General features: G+C 37.5%; 1 protein-coding gene across 12 annotated transcripts in view; it reads right to left on the reverse strand.

Annotated features, from left to right (window-relative positions):
* DMD (dystrophin) overlaps window positions 1-16,741 on the reverse strand; it is a 745,980-nt gene that overhangs the window by 100,001 nt on the left and 629,238 nt on the right. For all 12 annotated transcript variants that reach the window (XM_061349397.1, XM_061349396.1, XM_061349395.1 and 9 more), the window contains one exon: window positions 15,806-15,866. In XM_061349397.1, the coding sequence (XP_061205381.1) occupies window positions 15,806-15,866 (61 nt within the window). The remainder of the gene's footprint in view (window positions 1-15,805; window positions 15,867-16,741) is intronic.

Raw genomic sequence — 16,741 nt, forward strand, 5'->3', positions numbered from 1 at the left:
TGAGCCTTTTCTATGTATGAATGACAAGTAAAGAAAAATCTTTTTTTGGAAACAAAAGCACAACAAAACATTTGCTGTTGCCCTGAATACTAATGATGGAAGACTGTTGCTATGGTGATGCTAATTTTAACGCTCTTGCCTGTGGACTTCATATGAACTGCCCGTTTTAACTTTTGCAAATGTCATTTACAAAATGAAAACCCATTAATGACTGGCGAGGGCACAATGTTCCACTTTAATTGGAATAATAAGGAATGCTGATGCACAAAGTACAGGTTTGTGAATTGCTACAAAGCACACACTGTCAAAATTAATTACCACTGATGAGGATTTTGTTCCTTTTTTTTTTTTTTTTATCTCCAAAGGAAACCATAGAATAATACAACCATAGCTTGACTTGAAGTTGAAAGCAGCCTCTCCTTTTAATACCAAGGTGGGATAAAGAAGTGTCCAAGGATGACAATATAAGAAAAGCTACAGCAGAGCTTAGAACTGTGATTGAACCATGCTAATTGAGCATTGATTCCAGTAGCAGGGAAATGCAAGTGCTAACACTGCTGGGGAGAAATGAAATATTTTTCAGAGTAACAGCTGCTCAGGAAACCAGGATTTGAAAAACAGAGTCTGTGGGTTTGAAGCATTTAAAAATACAAGTTGAGACAAGAAATTGAGTGGGTGATGGTTTGGGTTGGTGGGGTATTGTTGTGACTTGTTAATTTCCAAGTGGATGATGTTTGAAAAACCCAACATAGATAGTAGTGGCAATATCCTTTGTAATGCATCATGCCCTTGGAAATCATAAGTGTACATTTCTCACAAGAAGGGGAAAAAGTTGCAACTACCATTTCTAACTCTGGGGAAATGTCTGAGTGTATAAATTAGATGCTATGTCACTAAAAGCATTTCAGCAGTACTGACTGCGACGAGGAAAGCACACTGCAATGAAAAGCATCACAAGCAGCTGCTAAGAGTACATTATTCAGAGTAATTGTTATTATTAAATATCTCAATTGTAGTACCGCTTAGAGAACCTAATTTAGAGTTGAGATCCGTTGTGTTCATGCTGTATTAACAGAAAGGAAACTTGCCTTCTCTTGTGAAGAGCTGAGCTGGTGAAGAACTTACTTTGCCTTTATGCTATGTCACTATTTCAGTATGAGATCACTGGCAATGCAACTGGCTTGAGGAGAATAGCTGCTAAAACATTCTTCTAAGTTCTCCTTCATGATAGACTATGGTTTAATGAGTGGTCAAACTTTCTTCAAGCACCATTAGTAAGAAATTCACTCTCAGTCTATTGATATGCTTTAGTGCTCATTTGTTATGGCCTGACCAATTTTGCCCTTGGCTGCTAGCTATTGTGCATGCTACTGTACTTGCATATGGCTCTGTGCTCAAGATGGCTGGAATTTCATTGCACCATACAAAATAAAAATACAGCAAAAAATATAGATTTGACTGGTTGTGTCTACTGAGTCTGATTTTAAGTGTAAGGTTTTTTGCTAGTGATGCATTTGTTCAGAACTTGTTTTCCTCTTGCTTTTTGGTATATACAGGAGTATATGCAGGATGACCAAGGATTAGCATTTTCATCAAAGACTCTGTTCTGTGAGCACCTACTGATCTCATCAAAGGGGTGTTCAGAGCATGACTTTATATTGAAAAGGTAGAGAATACAAGTGTACTTATGTACTACTGCTGAATATGTAGTGTGGTGGGTAGCCATGAAGCAGCCTGTTGCTCTTGAGAGTCAGTGGTCTCACAACTAATTTCTTCAGTACCCTCCCCGATGGTATATTTTCTCAGAACAGGAATGGGTAAAAGACACCCTCTTCCACCCAGCAGGAAAAATCTTTAGCAACTAGTTTGAATTCGGAGAGAGCTAGAAATAAACAGTATTTAACAAATATGGAGCTAATGTGTGTCAACAAACTGACACTGTAAACTAAGTTAGTTTCCTCCCTAAAGTTGCAAACTTTAGAACGCTAGAACGTTATGTAATATATATAATTTATCTGAAACAGAGAAAATAATTTGAGACACCTGTCTCACAGAAAATTGTTACTAAACATTATTACCAAGACAATTAGCTTTTTACGGTCCAGTCTCCAGGCTCCCCAGACAAGAAAGTGGTATTTCTGGCAATGTCAGCCCCTGCCAACACTGATGGCCTGTCATGGTTTAGACCCAAATGGTAACTCAGCAGCATGCAGAGTCTGGCTCACACCCCTCCTCCCCTCCTCTCACAGCACTGCATCAGCTACTAAGAAGGGGAAAAAAAAATAAATAACTGTTACAGCTGAAACCAGGACAGTGACAAAGAATTTGAGGGAGTTTAAGTTAACAGAACCTGCTGGAGTGGGAAATTCTGAGGGATGTAGATCAATCACTTCAGTCTTCTTCAAGACAGGTCAGACACCTAGTTAAGAAAGATGCGGTTTTGCTATTCCTTAAAATTCTCTGTTAATCCACACAAACAGGTTGAATGTGAAAAGTATCTGCCTTTTGTGCAGAGGTACAGTGAAACTCATACAGTGGTAACCAACCAAGCAATAAAGCTGCTCCAAATTGTACTCTGAAATTAGGTGATGGAGAGAACAACAGTGCCTCAAACAATTTCTAAGTTCTTCTCACATATTTCATCATTCATGTGACAGAATACTCTGGGCTGTTACAATTAATTTTATGAGTATTGGTCATACAGTGAACACAGCATTCTTTAAATGAGCAAGAAATAGCTGAGGCTGAATTAGATTACTGCTAATCAGAGTAACTGAGTACTCAGTGAAAATATTTCAGAAGAAGATAATTTTAAGCAGAAATCAGAAAAAAAATACTTGTTTGGCACAGGAAAAGGAGATAAAATATTGTAAGGAAAAGCAACAATAAACGTGTAAGTAAGGATAAAGTGCATGTAGGAGACTGGAAGGATAGCTAATAGAGGCAGAAAAATGTGCTAAATCTTGGAATTGTCAACGGAGAAACACTGAGATTTGAAAGAAAACATATGGTTTAGTCTTTTTGAGCTTGGGACTTAATATACATGTAATGGGGAACGCTATAAAGAAGACAGGAAATAAATCTGCAATTAGCAAGTTTAAAAGTCATCGGTACAACTAAGTGAAACAAAACTCCGAAAGAAAAGGTACTGGGGTTAATATCACAATATGCTCAGGGACTGGAGGCTAAAAGCACTGTAAATAGGATAAACAGGGTGACAGGCTGGAAGCAGTGTTGCCAGCAGGAGGTCTGGTGTTGCAAAGGGTTAATTAGAAGGCAAAAGGAAGATGCAGAAAAAGTGAGTGGTAAATTATTACAAGGCAAAGCCTGACAACAAACCAAGAGGAGAAAAGAAAGGGCAGCAGGAAGATAGTTTGTTGGAAGTGGTGGAATGACTGAGAAGAATGTGAACACTGAAGATTCTTGGAGTTGAACAACAGGAAATTGTTAATGACCTTATTAAGAGCTCTTTTAGTGAGAAAATGGTCCAGAAGCTAGAAAAGACTGGGAGGAAAAAACATATACTGGAAATTGACACAAATTCCAGGAAAAAAAGAGGGCAATGTTCTGGATATTGAACAGTGTCAGAAAAAAGATTTATCAAGGGCAGTTCTGAAGAAAAAGACTCTCATGTAAGGAAAGAAGCAGTAGATAACCTTCAAAGAAAATAGATTACTAATGTCTTGAGTCATTTTGATATGCTCCTGATGTCAGAGACTGAAGAAGCTAAGCAAATAGACTTGTTCTCTAACATCCACCTATTTGATGTTCTAAGTGTCATTCTTCCCACTTCTTGTTTTGAAATATGTTATCTGTAACTGATCAAGAAACTTGCCATGATCTCAAAGGAAACGTGCTTCAAATGTGAATTTTTGTCTTCAAACAGTGCTTCTAACCCTTATTTTCCTCACTGTGACAAGCCCTTTGCTTCGTCTTTTTAATGCTGCACATTAGTATCCAGCAGTTTGATGAATATGCTTTCCTCTGTTGTGGACAGACCATATGGTCTGTCATTGGTGAATAGTCTTTTTTTTTTTTTTTTTTTTTGGCTAATTTCTACATAGTATTCACAGAAAACAAAAACAAAAAAGCCACCAAAACCAAAACAAAAAAGCCCCCAAAACAAACAAACCAAAATAAAACCTACAATTGAAAAACATTGAAACTGAAGATCATTCAGGTGGATAGTTAGAAGAACTTTAGGAATAATTCAAGATAAAGATATCATCTAGAAACAACAAAATTCAGAGCTGTCTAATGCGCTTTTCACTTATCTGTGAAAGTACTGAATAGGGCTGTCACGTTAGAGCCAGCTTTTCTTTTGTGCTTCACATCAAAGGCAATTATGAAAATCATGGGTTTCTTTTCAGAAAGCATACAGTAATTTTTAAAGTATAAATGCAAGCTCTCTATACCTACTAAAATTGTGATTGTGAAGTTTAGATTTAAAAAATAAATATCCAAACCCCTATAGATTTGATTTAGTGAATACCTCTGAATGATAGTTGTACTACAGAATTTAGTTTTATGTTTTAAACTGCTTAATTTCAGAATGTTTTTTAACAAACTTGAACTAGCATCGTCTTACAAAAGAAACACTGAATATCAACATTGTGTCACAAAAGCAAACTTTTAATATTCACTGACTACATTTTATAGTCAAGATTCAGCAAAACACAGCAATAAAAATAATTGAACATCACTGCTATGGCTAAAAGCGGATAAATACACCAAAAAAAAAATCATTTTAAAGCTTCTCAAGTTTTCTAAGTAAAACTGGCAACTGTAATACGACTGGAGCTGGTGATAAAATGGAAGTAGGGGATGCTTTTAAACACAAAACTAAATGAAATGCAAATTAATAACATGCAAATTTCTAACCAGGATGTAAGAAACCCTACCCTAAATGCAAGCTTGTTTACTTCAGAACTTCTTGAAGTTTAGCTGTTTAATCACACTTATCAAAGGCAGTACATGATTTAGAGATTCCAGGATTTTGCAGCAAACATGGTTAAACAAACCCCTCAGTGACAGGGCTTTGGTTTAAACACTTTTCAAATTGTTCCTTAACTGTTTGGGCAGAGGTAGTCCCAATAGTAATGGAATGCATATATGTGCATATAACATGATTTAAACCTTAAGATTCCTATCAAATTCACATTTTTAAGCCTTGAAGTGAAGTTTTAGTTGAGGGAAGATTTGCCTATGAGTTTACTTCATATTGCTATTATCTCTATGGTTATATCTGAAACTCAATTTTACACAGATTTCCTTAGGTGCATTTACAGTCTTTTCTATGGCTGTAATCTGCTTACTGCTGTTGTTGCTAGTATCTGGTAGGATTTTCAATTGCTTTAACTTTTTCTGTGTTTTCTAGAAGTAGGTGAGGTCAGCCAACAATGTTGCTACTGATGAAGCCCTAAAGCTATATTCAATTAAGAAGAGTTAAACTGAAAATGAAATAGTAGATAAAAATCACTGATCTGGGAGGACAAATGCAACTTCTGATTTTCCAACAAAGGTGCAGCTTTTCAGTATGCAGCAGAATCCTTTAGCTTTTTGTCACATTCTTTACAGTGTTAAAATGTATATCAATTTGCCTACAGGACCTCCAGGATGGCAGATGGTGGACTGGAAAATATGGCTTGGAAGCAAAACTTATTTTAGTATTGAAGCACTTTTATTCAATTGAAATTTAATATCTTACTTTTTGTCTTCCTCATACTTGTTTATTCTACATTTTCAGGTCACCACAGCTGAAATACTGGAACAAACCCAATACGTTTGTATGACCCTTGAGATGTGTATGGGATATTTCCTCCTGCAAAGGTGTCTCCTAATCATGAACAAAATATTACACCCATGTCCCACTAGAAATGCTTTGGGCTGTGATTAAAATTTTAACACAGTTTTTCATGTTGGTGGTACAGAGATGTTTGTATGAAGTCGTCTGTTCCCAAGTCAAACACAGCAGTTTTCTAGCTAGCCCTTTGAAGTTTAACTCCATGCCAGCAATCTCTTTCTAGCAATCTTTCTAATTATGCTTCATTTAGGGCATCATAACACTCAAGTTAAGTTTTGCATTTTCACCAATAATACAGTGTTTAAGCAAAAAAAAAAAAAAAAAAGTTTGTTAAAAACGAAGCACAGAAAAATGTATCTTTGCCCTTCTACTCCTATGTTAGCTCTGCAGCAGTGAACAGAAAGAGCATCCTGAAAAGGAAAAACAGGAGAAAGCTACACACTGAAATTCAAAAGGCAATTTGGGCTACTTAGTAGCCAGTTATCTAAAGCCTTTTTTCCTACTTAAACATTAAAATATCAGAAAGCTTCCTAGGAGGCATCTAGATAAATACAAAATACCTGAATGAGACTGGATTGTCATGTGGTTAGATATTTAGATTTTTTTTATAACCTTTACCTGCTGCATGAAAATTCAAATATGTTAACCCCCCAAATTAATTTACCATACAGTTTCATTAACATGGTAGTTTGCAAATTCACATTATAAAGTGTGAATTATGTAAATGTAAAACAAGTTCAGACATATTTACAACAACCTTCATTTTTGGTAGTTGATTGCTGCATTAAGTGAGTTTGTGTCCCACTCAGGTCCTCAACCTAACACATACAGCATTTATGCAAACAGATTCTGGTCCTACTGGAAAAGAGGAGGGAGGTCTGAGACACAGAGAGCAAAGAGGTGTTAGGTAACAGAGTTTGACCTCTACTCACTACTCTGCTCAGTAGGCTACAGATGCTATTCTGTGAATCTGCTAGGCTGGTTATATAAAGAGCGCTACTTGACTATCTGTTGTGTTGTACCATGACCTTGTTTCCAAGCTCAACTGCTATAGAAAAAACATGAACTCTTGCCTCATCAAAACTACTTGTAAGAAAAACAATTTTCTCAGAGATGTGATACTTTTTTTTTTTAATGGCTTGTTTTTCTAGCCATCTAGCTATCTCTCCTAATATAAAAATTTATCTGATGAATACTTGAAACTCAAAGCAAGTATGTAGCATGCAAGAGGGTGCCAAACCTTGGCATTTGGAGTCATACTGGAAATTGTAATTTATCTCATAAAGTTCAACTTCTACATCAGAAAATAAGAAGTAAGCAAAATGAATACAGATTATTTGATAATTCCTAACCTATTGCTTAGAATCTGTAGTTAGGTCAAAATGCAACTTTACACACATTTATGCAGCTCTCAGTTAACTCATTTTGCATCTCCCTTTGAATCTATAACCCTTAAGCGTAAATATATGCAAAATTAGTTTTCAAGATTGAAGGTCTAAAGATAAGGATATTGCAGAACTGATGTGCAATACAGAACTGATTTCAGCTATTATCTGACATGGAAAAAAGAAGTTACTGAAAGGAATTCAATAACGAGAAAAATGGGTCAAATAATCAGCAGTTATGATTCAATCTGAGAAGACTAAACAAACGTTTCAGAACAAAAAATGTGTCTGGACAGGAGAAGAAAATTCTGAAAAATAGGAACTTGTTTCAGTCTGTAGGGGAAGTGGCATCTCAGAAGGTCAGAGAAAGAACAAATGCAAGAGAGATTCAGCAGCTTCAGTGAGTTCATTTCGGGGGGGGGGGAAGGAATCAATCTGGGAAAAAATCTGACCTTGCCCTGACAGATGAGCACCTTAGAGGACCAGAAGCAGCACAGCTGATATGGCCAATTATTGCCTTCTCAGTCTTCTCTTGATTATTGCATCACTCTGGATGCCAATATGAGAGCATTACACAGTCTACAAAAGTCTGTGCATCCATGGTGAATATAGCTGGTAATGTACATCATATGTGCCCATATCCACTACTTTTTTCATTGGTATGGAAACATTTCTTAACACAAAAATATAAATTATAGCTCTGCGTTTGTATCAGACTGATAAGGTCATGAAGAAGACGAAGGCACAATAGGTGAAAAGGGATCGATTTAATGCTGCCTCTCTTATTATATGGATGAAATTTTTTCTCAAATGGAATGGGGAAATAATTTGTCTGCTTATTTGTGGTGCTAGCTGCATCAGACGGGACACTGAACCAAGGACAATGAAGACAATGGATGTGGCAAGCGCTGCTTTGGAGAAGCTGTCAGTCTTCGGAGGAAACAAAGGAATTATGAGACTTCTTGGTATAACAAGGATATGTAAAAAATCTGAGATATTGTTCCCCATTTCCTTGAAGATTTCATTGGACAGTTCTCAGAAGCTGCATCCTCTTTGTCATCTAAATTAAGTATGTAATTGATCTTTAAAAAAATGAAAAGTCTGACAGGCAAATCTTTCTACTTTTTCCCTTAATGTGTCTAATCTTTTTAAGTTCAAGGCATTCCAGTGGAAATCAAACATAATTCCTGTTTTGGAATCCTGCTCATTAAGCACACAATGAATACAAAAATTGGCTTGATGTATATGGCAATATAGCTTAGATATCAGGAGCAGCTGTAAAATCTACTTTGTTATGGAAGATCTGGCATATACTCTATAAAATAGGACTATATTGTATAGATGTCATTCAAATTTGTAAAAATTGTATTGGCTATGTTAATTTTTTATTAATTTACTGAAGTTGTTAAATGTAGTCAGGCAACATTTAACAACTGAAGTAAAATGGAGCGAATAGAAATGAAGTACAAAGTGAAATTCAAGGAAAAATCACATCAGCTTACAATAAATATAACAATTGCAGCTACAATAAAAGTAAATACTTAAGGTTATGTAATTATATTCTATTACTCTATAAAGATATGAACTCCTTATACAGTATCAAAAGTTTTCTTTTCACGTTACTGCATAAAAAAGTAGTTAAGCCTGAAAGCTGGAAACAGCGAGTAGCTGGATTTAATGGATTTTAAATGGTGATATGTTCCTTTTAATTGGGAAAATAGGAGAGCCAAATTCCATGTAAAATTCTCTTACCCAACTCATTTGCTGCATAACACATTTTAAGATTTAACATGAAATGAAAATTATCCCTGCACTATTTAACCTCTGCATAATGATTAACACTATACAGTCTTCATGAAAATTTGTACTGAATGAATTTGCCACCAAAGCTTGAGAAATTTACTGTTCATTTATGTATGAGCATTGTCACATCATGAGGACCAAGTTCTGTAAGCACTGTGTAAGTGCCTGAGGAAGCTGCTCTCTGCCCCCCAGAGCAGGTACTATGTTGCACACTGTTACGGTGGGAAAGCGCATGGTTTCCATCAGTTATTGCTCTTAATGACTGGTTAGAGCCCTGTCCCCAGACCTTGTGCCCACAAGGATATGATAAAACTGCTGCTGAGTGCTTATAATTCATTTCCAAACAAATTACATCTCCTTCAGTTACTTCACATGTGAGGGCAGTAACTCCCTGCTGACAGATGGTAATGAGAAGCAGACCCACAGTACCTTCCCCAAGTGCTCCTTCTCAATCAGCAGGAACACATCTGTTTATAACCTCCACTTTCATTTTGCAGGTAGTTAAAAGCTCAAGATTTTTCATTTATTTACACTCTGAGTTTAAATTTTTGTGACAAGTTTTGGAACTGAAGCTTCATAGCCCTACAAATGATAAAGAAAAACTCTACACTTGGACAAACCTCTAAGAAATACCATGTATTTCAGTTAGGTTTTTATGCTAGACAGCATGATAATAAACACAGTCTGAAAAATATTATACTTTTTCTTTCCTTCACAATAGTTTCAATTTTCATATGGACAGTTCAGAACTGAATGACAGGAAAAGATCATAATGGCTGTGCACTTAAGAAGGCAAAACAGTAATACCTTTCTGGTACTTGATAGATAGGTTAACTGCCAGCCATACATACGGTTTTCAGAGGTTGCTCACAGATTCAGTCACTATGTATCACTTATTTATGGTCCTCCATGCCACTCTCTGCTCTGACAGATATTACCTACCTGCTTTTGTGTGTTGTACTTACCTATGTTATGCAGAAGGAACAATTAACCCAAGTGGTTTTACCAGAACAGCAACTCTTTGCTTTATTTTATCTTAAAATTTAATTCAGATAGATTCATTTATCCCGTCTCTCTTGAACAAAAGTGAAAGAATCATGGCTTAACCTGTTTGCTTTTACAATGAAAACTCAGGGCTCTTAGCTTTTTTCTGTGTTGAAATTCTGCATGGTTAACAACAATTTAAAGGGAGAGTAAAACTTAAGACAACAAAGAAGTATGTTTATAGAAACTGGCCTGCTTAGATCTCTAGTGTGGTATGGAAAGACTGCAGAATCTAAAACTAGCAAAAGTGTATGTTACAAGCTGATACATTTAATGCATGTCAAATATTCTCATAGGAAACTATAATGTGGAAGAAAACAAGCAAGTGGAGATGCACATTCCTTGGAGTTAGCTCACTGCATACCTAATTTGTATAGATAGGCTCATGCAGATCTTCTCAAGGAGTCAAATCTATGCTCCTGAGAATCCAGCTTTGTCCTCAGCAGGACAAAGTTCAGTGAACTGCTATAATCTGTATAAGAAAATAAGCTTGGCTGGGAAATAACTTGGAAGGCTTCCTTTGTGGGAAGTGCTGAGATGAAAGACTAATGTATTTTTGCAGAAGCATTTTAAATCCTTCAAAAGAATAGGCACAGCAAGAGGGTAAGAAGACAGACACTATTAACTGGCAAGTCAGTTATAGAGAGGAAGAATAATGTCAAAGATTAGTACAAATACAGGAGTCACACCTACTAAATTTCAACACATCATAATGGCAGGAGTACTGAATTCTTTATTTTAGAGACAAAGTATGTTGCAGACTTCAATCCATCTCCTCTTTACTCCAGGGCAACAGAGATCTCCTAGCACTGTGTAATGGGTGTGGCGACTGAGAGCAGGATAAGCCATACACAAGAGAGATGCCAACATGGCTCAGACTATAGCTGCTTAATATTCCCTCGTGCCCCAGGAGGATGGACACTGAAGAGGAATTGGGTTGAGTAACATGGCTGAATGCTGCTTTAGGTGTTGCAAAATCCAAATTAGACATGATGTTGCTATGTATCACTGCTTTGGGGCAGCCCCTCTATCTGCTTCACTGAAAGATAAGAATGTGCATGTGTATGCATGCACACGTGAGATCCCTTTCATCATAGGGTGAGCTCTGCTAAATGTGACCCAACCTGAATTATGATGTTAAAACCTGCAGACTCCTACCTTCATTATCTCTCCTTTTCGGAATTTGAGACTTTTTTAATCTTTCAATGTGCATTCAGTAGTCTTTGTACTATGCATTTTTTTCCATTTGCTTTTCAGATTTCTGAGGTACAGTAACTGCCTGTTTTGTCTTCCAAAAACTTAAATTTAGAAATTTTAATGAATGCCTAAAGCATTATTAATGAGTACGGACATGCCTGTGCCTGCTTCTACCTACCCATTTTCTGGGTTGAACTCCAGTAAGAGTAGGATCAAGGTCTTCAAAGAACAAAACTAATTAAACAGAAAAGTATTTTTTTTTATATTCCTCTCCTTTTTTTAATCTAATAAAACCTTTAAATCCTGTACTAGACACAAGGAATATATCAAGGGATAAAAAAGATCAAAAAGAAAAGGGTTGGATGAAATGTGGTTTTGAGCAATTTTAGATGTTTTAATTCAGAGGCAAAATGGAGTTTTTTAATTCAGTAGCACCTTGTGTGCTGGCCATGTGCTTGGTACCCAGGAAGCAATGTCCCCTTGGTACTTGGGAAGCCATAATACTTCTGTTGTCCTGGAACACAAAAATGTGATTTCTCAGCTTGCTGGAGAAGAGAGAGGTGGTGCTGAACTGCTGGCCTAGCTTATCATCTCCATAAGGAGGGAAGCACATAAAGGGTGGAAGTAAATCCACCAGAATGCAGCAGCTGGTGCATGGCCATTAGACTACAGTTTCCACACAGTCTAATGAAAGAAGGCCAAGAAACTACAAAATGGCAGAGCCTGGGAATACTGAAACAGGTTGTACACTGTCAATTATATTTTCCATGGCAATGATGCCTACAGGACTACAATTTGAAAAAAAAAACCCAAACAAACTTTTATGAATAATCTCAAGAAGGAATTATTTAACTGATAGAGTTAAGTAGGTGCTACAGATTAATCTACTGTATAAAAATGAACTATCTACCAGGAAAATCACAAAGCTTGAAGATACCTAGCAGTAAGCAAACACTGCTGCTGAAGATTTAGCACTAAGTAGCACCTGATTTATGGATTTATCAAATGCTATGTCACTCAAAATGTGAAAACGAGATAAAGCAGTTAAGTGTCAAGAGAAAACCAGATAAAATGAAAACCAATAAAAAGTGTAGCAAATCTGGTTAATGAAGGGGGCTAGCTCCAATATTCTATGTCAATGACAGAAAATTATATAAACATGAAAAGAATGCTATCTGCAGCTGCTTAGTCTTCATGGAAGCTCTTGTAGAAAATTAACAACTAATATGAAAGTAATAGGTCAAAGATTAAAGAAATAATGTGCTAAAAGCCAGAATGGTACAGAAAACAATCTAGTTGTGTGCAAATATGAAACATGAGTGATCAGGATTAATGAAAAGAAAAATGGCTGAGGGCAGCTGGAGAAGAGAATAGATGCAACAGTTTACTAGGGCTCATTAAAACTTCACCATTTTGTTTTACACCTCAAGGAAAGCAAATTTTTCTGTAGAAGATGTGGCTGAATTTAATCTTTAATTAAACTAGTAATGTGCGTTGGATGCACTTGACCTCTTAAACAAACTAGCACTACTTTGGTACAGTCTTCAAGGAAGTTAAAGGTCTGAGCTGTAGATGGGCCAAGAATTCCTGTAGAAAACCCACAAAGGAGCAGAGTGACCCAGTGAGCATCGGTGCACATGAGCTCGGAACACCAATCACATGATTACTGCATGAATAACAGCTGGCTTTTACAAGGCTCATTTATCAAGGAACAAAGCAAGTTGTGGGTATAAGGACTCTCCTGCATACCTTTCCCATTGTATGCAGATTGACTACGAGCCAACCACCATAAAGTCCATAACCCTGAAAGCCTATGTGAGCTGCCTTTGAGCTCTCCCAGCTGAGCAGCAGGGCTGCATGGTGGTGACCTCCCCTGAGCTGGCATACCTCTCAAGGTTGCTCCTTGAGGCAGAGACACCTTTTACCAACAGCAGATATTTGGATGAGCCCAGTTTGAGCTCTGCCTGAATTGCAGCTGGATTGCATGGTGACTCTCCCCTTGAGCAGGGGCACCTCTTAAGGTTTAAGATTCTTTACCTGAGACTAAGAGATCCTTCCTTCCCCAAGGCAGAGAGACCCCTTACCTGCGACAACTCCTTGGTAAGTGACTGATAGCATACTGAATTAATACTACTAAAACATTAGTATTCCACATAACTACTCAATTATTACAAACTTTGCATATATGGTCCTTTTGACATAAACTGTTCACCAAGTCTAGGACTAAGTCTGGATCCAGCCACACCTGGACTCCTCTTGGAGAAGGAGTTTAGAAAGCAAAGGGGTCCATTCTGAACCTTGTGACTTAACGGGAGGGTCTGCCTCACCCTTTTGTGTCTCCAGTCTCTGCATAAATCATTCTAGCCCAATCTGAACTCAGTTTCCTCCATATGTTTCTTCCATGTAGTAAATAATGGAGTGAACCTTGCCATTAAACTTTGCTTAGTCACACTTTTACAAAATTATAATAAACCCACTTTTACTAGTAATACCTTTGATAGTGATTCTTAAAGCAATCTAAATCACTTATTCGCAACAAATTGGTAGAGTCGTCAGGATCCGTGACATAATGCTACAACTCATTATAGCTATTAACACACTTTCCAAGCTGAACAAAATGAAACAAACTTATTCCTTTGAATGTGTAAATGGCCTGGAACAGAAGACTAAAAACTAGTAAGGTATAAGCAAGAGCATCACTGGCAGTTTTAGCACAGGGTCAACAGTTACCCATAGCTACTGGGTGCGAGTAACATAAGAGCTGGGAAGCACAGCATGAAATGCGTCTTGTGCCTACATTAAGAACTGCCAAGGCATCTCTTCCTGTAATGGCAAGTCATACCAGAGCAAAGAGGAAGCTCTTAAAGAATCTTAAAGATGAGATTCATAGCAGCCCTGCGGAGAAGGGCTTGGGGGTGTTGGTCGATGAGAAAATGAACATGAGCCGGCAGTGTGCCCAGAAAGCCAACCGTATCCTGGGCTGCATCAAAAGTAGAGTGACCAACAGGTCGAAGGAGGTGACCCTGCCCCTCTGCTCTGCTCTTGTGAGACCTCACCTGGAGTACTGTGTGCAGTTCTGGTGTCCTCAACATCAAAAGGACATGGAACTGTTGGAACAAGTCCAGAGGAGGGCCATGAGAATGATCAGGGGACTGGAGCACCTCCCATATGAAGAAAGGCTGAGAAAGTTGGAGCTGTTCAGCCTGGAGAAGAGAAAGCTGCGTGGAGACCTCATAGCAGCCTTCCAGTATCTGAAAGGGGCCTATAGGGATGCTGGGGAGAGACTCTTCACTAGGGACTGTAGTGATAGGACAAGGGGTAATGGGTTAAAACTTGAACAGGGGAAGTTTAGATTGGATATAAGGAAGAAATTCTTTCCTGTTAGGGTGGTGAGGCACTGGTATGGGCTGCCCAGGGAGGTTGTGAATGCTCCATCCCTGGCAGTGTTCAAGGCCAGGTTGGACGAAGCCTTAGGTGATGTAGTTTAGAGCAAGGTGTCCCTGCCCATGGCAGGGGGGCTGGAACTTGATGATCTTAAGGTCCTTTCCCACCCTAACTATTCCATGATTCTATGATTCCATCTTTTCCTTCATAGTTGTGCCATAAATGATGCTTACATGCCAGAGTATCAACTTGCTTTCCAGCATTTGTCTACTGTAGATTGTCCCTTCTCCTTGATAGAGCTTTTTAGCTTCCTTGTGACTGTTCATTATTCATAGCCAAATACAGACATCAGAAAAATTACAAATTCAATGCAAAGTTAAGCCAACTTATCCAGGTATAACAACTGTACCTCTGAATGCACTACACTTAGGTCTTCTTCATGTGCAACTAAAACACTTATTCTGAAGGTACTGTAGTAGTTCACCTTGTTGTTAAAGTTGCAACTGAAGTGCCATTACAAGAGCCGTCTGCAACCAGGTGGCTTCAATGACACTAGTTGAGTTTACCAAGTGTTTTGGGAATATAACAAGAAACCGCGTGAATGTGTGTATTAAACAATACCTGTGTTTCAGTTACCCGCACTACAGTCTCAGTTACAGGTGTTGAGTCACATTTCCTTCATAAGTTACATACAATTAGTTCAAGTCACATATTACAGATAATAAAGAGAAAGGAGGCAGGCAAAAAGAGAAAGAAATGTACTAAAACTTCTTATCTGCTGTGTAGTGGTTCTGTTTAGGGCATTAGAAGCAGGTGTTTCAAATTTTATTTTTTATTTTTTAAATTTTCTTCTCATTTGTTATGCATACACATCTCTTAAAACAAACTAGATTAATTTGGTAACTGAACTCTAAAAGAACAGTCCATAGGGACCAGTTTGTCCCTTGTCGAAAGATCCCAAAGCTTTTCTTAGTTTGATCACTTAACAGCAGTAAGAACCAACTCACAAATCAGTGCATCCAACTGGCCTTTTAAATAACTAGCACACTTATTTGAAATGTATTACACCCTTCACTCCTTTTTGTTTTTCCATTTAGACAACATAGAAGCAGTTCACGAAAATCTAAGAAAATTACTAACTATTCTCTTAAGTGACAAATAGCTGGAATGAGTTACTATTTATACTCACTTGATATAATACGGCACTTTGTTTGGTGAGATTGCCCTCTCCCAGGGGCCTTGGACTGAAGCTGTTAACAACAAACAAACAAACGAATAAATAAATAACTGCAAACACACAGTCATACATACAAACATGCCTAGAACAGAAACATGGAGGTCAAGTTCAAAGCAAACAGGAAAGACAATGTTAATCTCTAGAATTACTGTTTTACACTTGGCCGCCCTGATACAGGTCTGCTTGCTCAGTTGCCCATGAAGGTAGGATGGATTAACCTGGTATTCTGAAATTTCTGTCATAATCTGAGAGAAATTGCACTCATTCAGCAGCAGAGATTATATACAAAAAAATCCACCCCTCCTCGACAACTAAGCTTGCAGGACAGATAGGAAGCAGCGTGCACAGTCTGTCTGGTACGTTCTTTTGCAGGGTTGCTCCTACTAACGTGACTGAGTGTTCCTCAGTTTCTTTCATTGTGTGGTCGCTGCTTTGCACCCTTCTAGGAAAACAATTATGTGCTTGTTTACATTTTACATTGACTGAAGTTACACTGAGAGACCATCCAACTGTTGGTTGGTTTGTTTTTTTTCTCATGATGACTTATTCTAAGCAGAACAATTTCATTTTTATTTCTCCACATTACTAACTGTGTCTTACCAACTTCCAGTAACAGCAAATAATGGGGAAAATGAGAGTGTGATCACAAGAAATAGAGAGAAAATGACATTACTTGCTCTTGGCTATCACAGTGTTATATATCAACATCAGTTTACGATATAATGAAAACATTTGGCAACAATGCTTCCTATAAAACTCATTGCTGGCAAAACAGTTGAAAATTTATTTTTTTTTTTTATTGTAAGTTTTATTAGAGGCAGAGATAACATAGAGTTTAGGCCATAACTGGAAAGATAATTGTTTTTGTTAAGAATTTGTTATCTGCCA

The sequence above is a fragment of the Neopsephotus bourkii genome, unplaced genomic scaffold, assembly GCF_033783945.1.
Source record: "Neopsephotus bourkii isolate Nb327-2 ecotype Australia unplaced genomic scaffold, CSIRO-AGI_Nbou_v1 NB_414, whole genome shotgun sequence".
Taxonomy (NCBI): domain Eukaryota; kingdom Metazoa; phylum Chordata; class Aves; order Psittaciformes; family Psittacidae; genus Neopsephotus; species Neopsephotus bourkii.